The sequence below is a fragment of the Anabrus simplex genome, chromosome 1, assembly GCF_040414725.1.
Source record: "Anabrus simplex isolate iqAnaSimp1 chromosome 1, ASM4041472v1, whole genome shotgun sequence".
Taxonomy (NCBI): domain Eukaryota; kingdom Metazoa; phylum Arthropoda; class Insecta; order Orthoptera; family Tettigoniidae; genus Anabrus; species Anabrus simplex.
This window is the reverse complement of record NC_090265.1, coordinates 1163284029-1163295777: the sequence shown is the minus strand read 5'-3', so window position 1 is coordinate 1163295777 and position 11749 is coordinate 1163284029. Positions and strand designations below refer to the sequence as shown.

The 11749-nt window shown below is 38.4% G+C and overlaps 1 protein-coding gene across 1 annotated transcript in view; it reads right to left on the bottom strand.

Moving 5' to 3' along the window:
• Window positions 1-6017: 6017 nt before the first annotated feature.
• The window catches only part of LOC136858135 (gastrula zinc finger protein XlCGF52.1), a 111458-nt gene continuing 105726 nt past the window's right edge, over window positions 6018-11749 (bottom strand). The window contains exon 7 of the mRNA XM_068225427.1: window positions 6018-6742. Coding sequence (XP_068081528.1) covers window positions 6166-6742 — 577 coding nt within the window. The 3' untranslated portion in view covers window positions 6018-6165. The remainder of the gene's footprint in view (window positions 6743-11749) is intronic.

Sequence of the window (11749 nt, the reverse complement as noted above, 5' to 3'; positions counted from 1 at the left end):
CTTGGGTGGAGGGGAAAACTCTCATTAAGTTCTCTCATTCCGCGCTCATTCGTACTCAATCTTGCAAGTTCAGTTGTTCGTCGTGTACGTAAAGTGTGTTACAAAGGTTTGTTAACAAGCTTCACTTTGAGACTTTTAGTATTGAGAGATAGTGATTTCTAATCTGACTTTATTGACAGTAATTATATGCCAAGTGCGGCCTGGCGTAATTCGTAAATTTTACCTAGTTATATTTATTTGTGAGCTTTATAAAACTAGCGCTCAATAACTGTGAATTAGCTCGCCAGAGGCAAATCGCTAGCAACTTGTATAAAACATTAAATACGCGTCCGCGAGTTAACGTGTGCGTTCCGTATATATAATTACCGCTGAGGAGGACTAATTTCGATAGGGCTAATTCCCGTAAATTAGTGGCGCGCAAATCAGGACTAATTATTTTTGCGCAGACTATAGAAAATCGTAGTATATTACTAAGGTCAAAATCTTGTGTACGTTCACACCAAGCGGTGAAGCAGATGTACTGAAATTTAACATCATTGCAGACGACTCCAGGAGAAAGAAGAGGACAACCATGGCGTCACCAGGATTCGAGAAGAGAACCATTCAGCCCGTAATGTCTGCAGTTGTTATGGACTACGGCGAGCATGACATAGCAGTCATGTGATTCGTCGCTGGCGGAGAGATGGCTGCAAAAAATAAGTTCCTAAGTCTTTTAAGTATGCAGAATGTGATAGATACTAGTATTGGGATTCCCAAGTAACTTTAACTATTAATTAAATGTAAGACAATAGGCACTTGTTTTGTTTAGCTTTGTAATAAGAATAAATACGTTCAGGGCTGTAACGCATGTCCAAGCCCCGAGCTCAGTTGCATATTTTAATTAGGTGGGAACAAATGGGTAAGATAGGTTAGTCATAGGTGTGTGTTTTATATGCTTTTACTTAGTGTGTTTTATTCCCTTGTGTGATATCTGATACAGGTTTTGGGTAGAGTCTTTAAATTATTAAGTAGGCTGCACGCCGTCAGCGTTGCGTGATTTTCAGAAAAGATTAGACAGTCTTAGATCAGGATGTATTTCTATGCATGAAGCACGAACATTTTAGCTGTGGCGAGTAGAGTGATAGATTTTCATTCACCGTTGAAAACAGAGGATCTTCTATTTTCGGGCAGGCGTGGTCAGGAACGTAAGGGCATCGAACCGATTATATGTGATATGAGAGGCTTGAAATGCCATGCAATGTTGATGGGGCTGAATAAATGCGAGAAAGGCAGTTAAGTCGTGATGTTTACTGGGAACACTTAGTTGTGTAAATGAGCCAGCTTGAGATTGCACTGGCTGTGCGTATAAACTGCGAGAGACAATTTGTGTCTTGCAGTGAAAAGAGTCGGCCTTGGTCCCGACAAATTGTTAAGCTCCTAGACAGGTAACTTTTGTCAGTTGTGTGCTGTGCGCCCCCTTACAAGTGAAAGTATTTACGAACGAGCCCTGTTAGTTCCACGAACTCCACTTCCTGCCCCGGTGTTGTTTTACAGCTGATCGTCCAGGCCATGTGGAAAGAGCGATGTTGTCTCTTGTCGAGACATGAATCTTCAGAGCCTGGGTAAGTCGAGATCGAATCCTGACGACTCTATCTGTCTCAGTGCATGTTTGTGTTTTATTTACAGGTGATATGTGATTGTATTTTTGTGTTGTTACTGTTGTTTGTGACTTCCTGCCTTGTATTATGGAATATGTTGGCCCGCTGGCTAACTTATGGGAAGCAGATTATGTCCTGATTTATTTGCTAATGGGTGCGCACCCGTTGTTAGTGTGTGCTATTTTGGAAGGGAAAACTAGGGACAGCCCTGAACAAGTGTTATATTTCTTTGTATCCAAATTTTGGAATGTATATATGATTAGTGAAGCCAATTGCTAGTGTATCGATTATTACATGCGCATTCTAATGGGCGGTTTAAGATCGAGCCTACAGGCAACTTACTTAGGGATTTAACGAACAGTCACACCATCCAAAACTATGTAAGACTTTCCAACTTCCATGTAATATTTTTGTAATCGTAATTTCGGGTCGTTACCTGTGCTCTCTTTGTATAACTTTTATTAATATGTAATTATGTCTATGTGCGGATCACTTTTTATTACCGTTTTTGGGTCAATTTTAGTTTGATTTTATTTTGATTAATTATGAGCTAAATTAATGTTTTTAGAGTAATAAATTTATGTTACTTGTATATCTGAGTTCTCATTCAGTAGATGTGTGTCCATATTTCCTGTCCATATACTTTTTAGTATAAGTTGTTAATTAGAGATTTTGTTGCTCATTTCTGAACATAACCACACGCATTACCCTGAGCTTAGCCAAAGTTGACAGGATACGTTGCAATATGGTTATGAGGATATTTACAGCTTGCAGGAGGGATGTAAAGGAGAGGGTGCATATATATCTGCTAAGACCCCAATTAGAGTATGGAATTCAAGAGGGCAAATATCCATATACAGTGGAACGTTGGATTGCGAGCATAATTCGTTCCGGCAACATGCTTGTAATCCAAAGCGCTCGTATATCAAAGCAAGTTTTCCCATAAGAAACAATTGAAATGCGGATGATTCGTCCACAACACAAAAATATTTATTCACATACCATTTCTAAAACAAAATATAACATAAAACAAATTAAAGTGCACTTTACCTTACCATAGAATCATTGTTGGTGTGAGGGAGACGAGAGATGACATGAGAAAAGTACTGTGTAGCACAAATTTCACAAACGGAATCACTGCCATTTGTTGGCTCACTGGAATAGTTTTCTTTCTGTGCAACTTTAACGAGGGGAAGTGGAGTTCTCTTGATGACTCCATCCCCAGCTTTATAAATGATCTTCAGGCAGTTCACGATGGGGAAATGATTTCTCCCAAACTCATGGAGGGTAAGATTTATTCCTTTGGTCACTTCGAAGCATCGCTGAAATAGTGCTTTGGTGCATAGCTTCTTGAAGTTCGAAATAACTTGCTGATCCATAGGCTGGAGTAGTGTTGGGAGGAAGGAACTTACCCTTAACGAACTTGAATTCCTCCAGTAAGTCGTCCTTAAGGCCTCAAAGCCTGGAGGATGAGCAGGAGCATTGTCCATAACCAGCAAGACTTTGAGTGGCTGATTGTTTTCTGAAAGGTATTTCTTCACTACAGGTCCAAAGACCTCCTTCATCCATTCAACAAAGGCACAGGGGAGGAGAAATCGTGGGCACACGTGACGCTCATATTGTGGAATCTCACTCGCTTATCAAGTTACAATTTATTTAAAATGTTTGCTCGTCTTGCAAAACACTCGTAGACCAAGTTACTCGCATTCCAAGGTTTCACTGTATAGGACAACAAAGGGATTGGATAATTTATCAAGGGAAATGGAGTGTTGAATGGACTTTTGTCTGCCTTTCAAAAATCTCTCACTACCTCTGCTGGGATTGAGCCCATGATCTTGGGATCTGGATGTTGACACTCTTCCATCTGTTTGGACTGTTCTATTGTACGCGTCAAAAACATGGGCAATAAACAGAAGTTGTGTAGAGTGTCTTGAGGCCTGGACAGAGTAAATCTTGGAGTAAGAAATGAGATAGGTCAAAGATTGGTGGATGTTTGTGAGCAGCAAGTTTATATTATAACCAACACCTTATTTCAAACTCCTAAACAATGACTCTACATATGGAACAGCCCTGGAGATCGTCTTCAAATAGATTTCATTTTAGTGAAACAAATGTACAGAAATCAAACCAAGAAATATATGGTGCAGATGCCAATCCAGATCACAATCTTTTGAAAATGAGAGCATGGCTAAAATTGCAAATGCCAAAAAAGAAAATCCACCAGAGGACCAAGATGGTATAAGTCTGCATTGAAAAATGAGACAAAACAAGAGGTGTTTTAAGTAGTAGCCTACAGAAAGATAGCTGAAGAGGAAGTGATGGTAACATCACAAAATGCTGATGTAGACTTGTTAACCATCAAAACAACTCTAACTCAGGGTGGTAATGAAGTGCTAGGTGATATCAGTTAACTATTTCTAAATCACCTGGGATTACCCAGAACATGCTACCTAAATCTGAGGAAAAGAGGAAGAATGTCAGTACACATGAAGGGCATCATCAGAAGTACAGACAACTACATTACAAAATTAATCATGGGTGTAGGAAAGCTAAAGAACAATGACTAAAGACAGGAAAAACCCCTTTAGCTGTGAAATGTGTTAAGAAAATCTGCTGCATAAAAAAAAAAAAAAAATATTAACAACTGCTCTCTGACATAATAACGTTCTGATTGTTGAAGAAGACAAGATGTTTAAAAAAAAGAGTTGGGAAATGTATATTACAACCTTGTACAATGAAGATTTCTAGCATTCTCACATCAACAATAATGAATAAAGAGGAATTCAATGAGGCACCAACATCATTACCAAATGGGAAAGATTGAGGTATTGACAACCTTCCAACTGAATTTCTTAAAGCAGTGGGAGATGAGCTTAAAGATTTACAATTACAAGATTACAATCTCAAACAATTTACCAGGGTGGTGTCTGGTCCTGTGATTTTTGTAAATCGGTTAAAATACCAATTCTGAAGAAAGTAAATGCAAAATATTCAGAAGTATCAGTCTCGTCCTGCATGCATCCAAGATCCTATTGAAATCAAAGAAGAAATATTGGAAGGAAAAGTAAATGACTACCTTAATGAAACTGTTTGGTTTCCATTGGGATGTGGGTAAACAGGACGTGACTGCTTGAGAATCCTACCAGAATGCATGATTGACAGAAAAAGAACCATGTACATTTGTTTCATTGATTATGAAAAGAGTATCCTGGCATAAACTGTTACCTCTACTCCACAAGATAGGTGTGGAAGACCAGTTTATCTTTCTCATTTGGGTTTTGTACCATGGTCAAAAAGCTCTAATATCCCTAGAAAATGGCCATTCGAGCCCCGTACCAATCAAGAAGGGTGTAAGGCAGGAATGTCACCATTCACCAGTACTGTTCAATGCTTTTGGAGAACTGATAATGGAAGAAGAACTAGAAGGATCAACTATAGGTATAAATGTAAATGGAAAATTGATCAGGATAATATAATTTACAGATGACCAGGCTTTACTAGCAGGTAGTGCAACTTCATTACAATCAATGATTTCTAGAATTGCATCAATTGTAGAAAGGTGTGGAATGAAGATAAACAACTCAAAGACAAAATGCATGGCGATATCTCAATTGCCAAAACAACTCCACTTAATGATCCACGACAAGGTCAAACAAGTGCAAACGTTTACCTATCTCGGCCAGAAAATAACTGAGGATGGAAGGTGTATGACAGAGATAAAGAACCATATTGCTCAAGCTAAGAACGCTTTTATGCAGAAGAAAAAGAAATTACTGTGTAGCAATAAACTCAATCTACCCCTTTGTATAAGGATCCTATATCCATCTGTTTTGACTGTTCTATTGTACGCCTCAAAAACATGGACAATAAACAGAAGTTGTGTAGAGTATCTTGGGGCCTTTGCAATGTGCTGTTTCCGTACGATCATTAACGTTTCATGGATAAAAAAGGCGACAAATATTGAGGTACTGGACAGAGTAAATCAGAAGAGATCTCTTATAAAACTGATTCGCAATAGACGTCTTTCTTGATGGGGCCACACCTTATGCCATTCTCTGATGACAATTATAGTGGAAGAGAATTCATTAACGGAAAGCAGCCTCGAGGAAGATCAACAAGCAAATCCAGGAAGATACCAGAATGGGAAACTACATAGCAACAAAAAGGGCTACAAACAACCGTACAGCCTGGCATCATTTTGTGTCAACAGACCAGTCTGTGGATTAAATATTCGACGATGATGATGATGATTACGACTGTACCTAACATACTGACTGACTGAATATATTATTTATATCTTCATCAGTGGCAAAAAGCAAATTACATAAGAGTCCTATGAATTATTTCCTTGGAAAAGTAATCAATAAATAATTAGACAACTTTGTAACAACAATTGTTTATTCCAATATAGGGTTTTGAGACACGAGTATGACAATAATCATTTATATCTTATCATTTATGCGAGTTAACAAAGGTTTTTTTTTAACTTGTACGAGTTTTAAACCCTTCAAGACAGTGTACAAAAGAACTAATCAGAATGAATTTTTAAATGTCTTTGAAAATGATTACGTGTTTTAAACCGCTTTTTACAGACAATGCACGTATATCGCTTCATGTGATCTGATATGTGCTTTTCCAGCAAATCCTTTCTTGAAAATGATTGACTGCATTCATTACAGGTATATGAAGAGTTATCTTTATGACATGCTGCATGTTCTTTGAGTTCAGAAAATTTGGAAAAACTTGCCCGGCAAGTGAAGCATTCATAAGGTTTCTCACCCACAGTAGGAAGTGTCTTGTGTTTTTGCTGCCCCCACCTCAAGTGATTAGTCTTGAAACATTCAAAACAAGGAAGAAATTTCCTGTTAAGCACCATATTTCCATCAGGGGCCTCCTGCGACATAACTTCATGACCACCAGTACATTCAAAAGGCTTCTCTAGTATGTGTATTAAAATATGATTTGTAAACTTAGACCTTTTAGTAAACTTTTGATTGCAGGTTGCACAACTGTAGGTCTTCTTCTCGGAATTCTTTTTCTTATGACGTGCACCTTCCTTTTGGATATTCTTATGAGAATATGATGATGTGGACAGAATAAGTACCCTAAAAGAAAAATAATGAGTGAGTAAAGTATTTTTAATTCTCCATTAATAAAACTTCAAAAAATATTCTATGTTAAAAGTATCATCAATCACATACATATCATCTTCAACATAAAAAATAACAAGGAAAAAAAAAAAAAAAAAGAGAGAGAGAGATGCACTGCACAAGGGCATAATGTAAGTATGTCCAACCCTTGTCCCGTTTCTCTAAGGGGTTGGGTATGAAGTGAGATGAATCTTCGCAGCAAGTTTTTACGAACGGATGCGCACAAGGGCATAATAAGAAAACAAAATATGGTGGGGGAAAACAGTGGTATGGTACATTCTACATTATTTAGGAAAGGGTACAGATGGAAAGAGAAAGTGAATATGGATAATAGTACCGGGAGCTATATAAACATCCTCAAGAATGGGAGGATGCCTTAGATCAGGTCTTTACAATTGCCACCTGTGGGCTATATACGGCCTGCAGAGAAATTTTTGCCAGTCACCATGAAAATGTTAGAAAAGAGAGAGAATTCAGTTTGAGCAATTCATAGGAAATTACATAAATGTTACTATTAGGTTCTACTTGTTTTCAAATTAGCTGCTTTTGGAGATATTTATGATAGTCTGCTATGAACATGTCAGAAATAAGAGAAAATACAGTTTGAGTAATTCAACAGAAATTACATAAATGTTACTATTAGGATTTTACTCGTTTTCAAATTAGCTGCTTTTGGACAGGTAGTTCCTCACGTAACTACAAAGTGCTGTGATCTCGAATGTTCAACCTATGAATTTAAAGACTGGTTTCCTACTGATTAACTGAGGTCAAAGCTCAAAATGTGTGATTTCTCAGTTATCAGTGAAAGAATACTTCATGACATCTACTGACTATAAAAATTTCTGGAGTGAACAAAAAATGATCAAATTTCCAGTTATCACAGAAATAGCAATACAAAATACTGACAGTATTAGCATCAACATACATCTGCAAAAGCATATTCGGTGCAATGACCACCACCAAATGCAAGAACTGAAGTAGTTGTTGGGATGACACTACTGAAAACTTGCTAGGTCTTTTATGCTCCAATTATGGGTCTCAAGTGGATGGAAATTATGAAGAACAGGAGCTGTCACTTTTCACACTAATTTCGTTGTCAGGTTGGTTAACATGCAAATGTAGTTTTGTCAAATACATTTCCAGATTCTTGGGACATAATATAATTTGTATCTCTGACAATGGTTTGTTTTTGTTAGTTAAAAATATTACTTAGTTCAATTTTGTCAAATATCAGAGCTGGACAAATCCCAGGCACGCAGTCGCCATGGCACCTACAATTTTCAAATTGCAACTGCTAAATTCCGATCTGAAGAAAAATATTATTTTTGAAATTTACTTCCACTCTGGAAATAACAATGTATAAAACCAAACCGCATGGCGCAACAGCCCCAAAGGGCCACGGACTACCAAGCGATGGCTGCACAGCCTTAAGGCCTGCAGAGTAAGAGGTGTTGTGTGGTCAGCACAATATATCCTCTCGGCCGTTATTCTTGACTTTCTAGACTGGGGCCGCAATCTCACCATCAGATAGCTCCTCAATTGTAATCACGTAGGCTGAGTGGACCTCAAACATACTCTCAGATCCAGGTAAAATTCTCTGAGCTGGTCAGAAATTGAACCCAGGACCTCCGGGTAAGAGGCAGGCATGCTACCCCTACACCGTAAGGCTGGCGGAAATAACAAGGTATAAAAAATTAATTTGGCGACATTTAAAAAAAAACTCCACGGCAAAATTTGTTTCTTGTTGTTGTTAATGTCGTCTCTCTCTAGCATTTCTAAATACGGAGATTATAAGGTTTAGAAGCGGTTATAAGCATCGGTTACACCTGAACATTGACCTGAATCGATATAAGTGTTTGATATATCATGTGATCGCTCATAACCATTACATCAACAAGCTAATTTTGGTTGGTCTTGGTGCCAGATTTTCTCCCTTATGTTCTTAGTGTATTACAGTACTTTGTAGTAAGTACTGCTTGGGGTTTAGTACATTTTAGAGTAGCGAATGTGATTTAGTGATTAAGATAAAGTAAGAATGTCGTCTCTCTCTAGCATTTCTAAATACGGAGATTATAAGGTTTAGAAGCGGTTATAAGCATCGGTTACACCTGAACATTGACCTGAATCGATATAAGTGTTTGATATATCATGTGATCGCTCATAACCATTACATCGACAAGCTAATTTTGGTTGGTCTTGGTGCCAGATTTTCTCCCTTATGTTCTTAGTGTATTACAGTATTTTGTAGTAAGTACTGCTTGGGGTTTAGTACATTTTAGAGTAGCGAATGTGATTTAGAGTGATTAAGATAAAGTAAGAGATTGAACTAGTTAATATTATAGAGATAAACAAATTATTTTTATTTTTATGTCTGGCACATAAGAAATTTTACTGGCTCCTAGAATGTTTTCTAATTTGTCTAGCCCTGACATATATTATTTCTGCATTTCCTTTCTTCTGCCCCGAAGTACCTCAGATAATTGTAAAATTAATGCATGTGGCTCTTGGGAAAATTTTATTGAGGAGGCCTGCCTTAGATCATTGTGGAGTGTTATGCTAGTATGTGGTAAGACAGATGAAAGGTGAGCGAGTCTAAAACACAAGGCCAAGGCGAATAATACACAGAGGCTTGTTCTCAGTAACAGAGACCTGAACCATGTCCATGGTTTAGGCTCAAAACATGATCTGGGGCTAAGGGAACAGCTTTCTTGGACCACAGGATACTGGACATTTTTTTAAAGGCTGCAGTTTATGATGCAGTTACGGTATATATCAACAAGGAAAGGACATTGTCAGAGACATATGAGGCGTAACCAAACCTCATCAATAAGAAGAATTTTCCCTTGTCCAGCTCCTGCCAAGTTGGGATGTTGATGGTACTTCTCCACCGTTGCCTCTCCTTCCGCCATGAGCTTATCCATCTTGCTCTGGGACTCCCTCTTGCGTTCTTTCCCTCTATCTTAGCCTCCAACATTTGTTTTGGTATCCCTCCATTCTCTTTCCTAATAACATGTCCAAATCATATCAATTTAGTCTTCTCCATCCTATCACTCAGTTTTCCACCCCTATTTCTTTCCTGACCTCAACATTTCTTACTCCCCTTGTCTTCCGTACCATAATTCTTAGGGACTTCATCTCACTGGCCTGAATTTTACTCTCATCTCTTGCTGTCCATGTCTTCGATGCATACGTTAATATAAGGGTTTAAGTACATTTTGTACATTATCTTTTTACATTTCATAGAAACTTCTCTGTTCCACACCAAGTTCCTCACATTCTGGTACAATGTATTTCCCGCTTGTACGCTCCTGATAACTGGTAGAACATATTTCCACTTGTACCCTTCTGCTAATCTCCTTATCCAACCTTGCATCTTACATTATTCCACTTTCCCAATATTTGAGGCATTCAACAAACTCAAGGTTTTGTCCCCTGATACTAACGATTCCTTTTCTCTCCTCTTATCATCGCCACTGATTTGCTCTTTTCCACACTGATGTTCATACCATATTTCTCAAAATTGTCATATAAAGCCTCTAGGTGGATTTGCACTTCTGTATTGTTGACTCTCCAGATTACTATGTCATCTGTAAACAACAATATTTTCATATCCTCTATATATGTTGACTTTGTTTCCTTTAGTATTTCATCCATAACCATTATATACAGTATATGTGGTGACAATACACTTCCCTGTCTTAGTCCAGTTTGGTTTCTAAACCAGTATGTTCTCCCCACTGGAGCCTGGACACAAGTGAAACAGTTTTTATATATGGCTTTCACTATTGCTTTCCACATCCTTTTCTTTCCAGGGTTTCCCACACCTTTTTTTTTTTTTACCACTATCGTATGCTATCGCTAGATCAAGGAATAGCATCACCAGATCTTTTCCATATTCCCACAGTTTTTCCACCAGTAATCTCATGGTAAATATAGGGTCTATAGTTGACCTGCCCTGTCAAAAGCCATACTGCTCTTCTTATAAATTTCTTTCCACAAACAGAACACGACCTTGTGACAACTGTCCACTGACCCCTCCTGGAATTACCCCCCTTCCTTCTCACTCAACTAGAGACCTGCTACTAGCTAAAGTTTCCTCTTTCCCGAAAGGTCTCCATATAGCCCATCTAAATGTACATTCATTGTCTGCCCATTTCCACGAACTTAAAGAACTTGTCCCGGACGTATTTGATGTTTGCCTTTTCACTGAAACCTGGCTTCATGATCTGATCCCTTCGAAGACTTTCAACATACCTGGCTACTGTTTACTTCGGAACGACAGAGCTGGAAAGAGGGGAGGAGGTGTAGCAGCGATAGTCAAAACCAGTTTAAAGCCTACGATAATTGCATGTTCAGATAGCGAATACAATAGAAGACCGGAGTTCCTGCTCTTGGAAATAATCGTAGCCCATCAGAAATGTGCTGTCTGTGTGGTGTACAAGCCACCTGCGATTGGACATTTGGAGGACGTAGAAAATGCTTTGTTACGCGTACTCCCGCAATATGAACATGTAATTGTCATGGGCGACTTAAACACAGACACCGGAAACAACAATGCCGAATGTCGGCAGCTTTTAAACATGACTACATCTTGCGATATGAGCATTTTGCAAACACTCCCTACTCACCACACCGCCACGTCACACACGACAATCGACTTAATGATTGTCAAGAATACAGACAAAGTACTACGACACGGACAGACATCTGTACCAGGAATTTCAGCTCATGACCTAATATACATATCCTACTCCTTAAAGACCCGAAAGACAAAACCAAGGACTATTACATTCAGAGATCTCTCTAAAATTGACTACAGTTTGTTCACTGAAGACGCACTAGATGTTCCATGGCACCATATACTAACAGTTGACGACATTGACGTTAAAGTAAACATATTTAACGAATATCTGACAGCGCTCTATGATCGACACGCCCCGCCGAAAACAGTACGGGTAACGC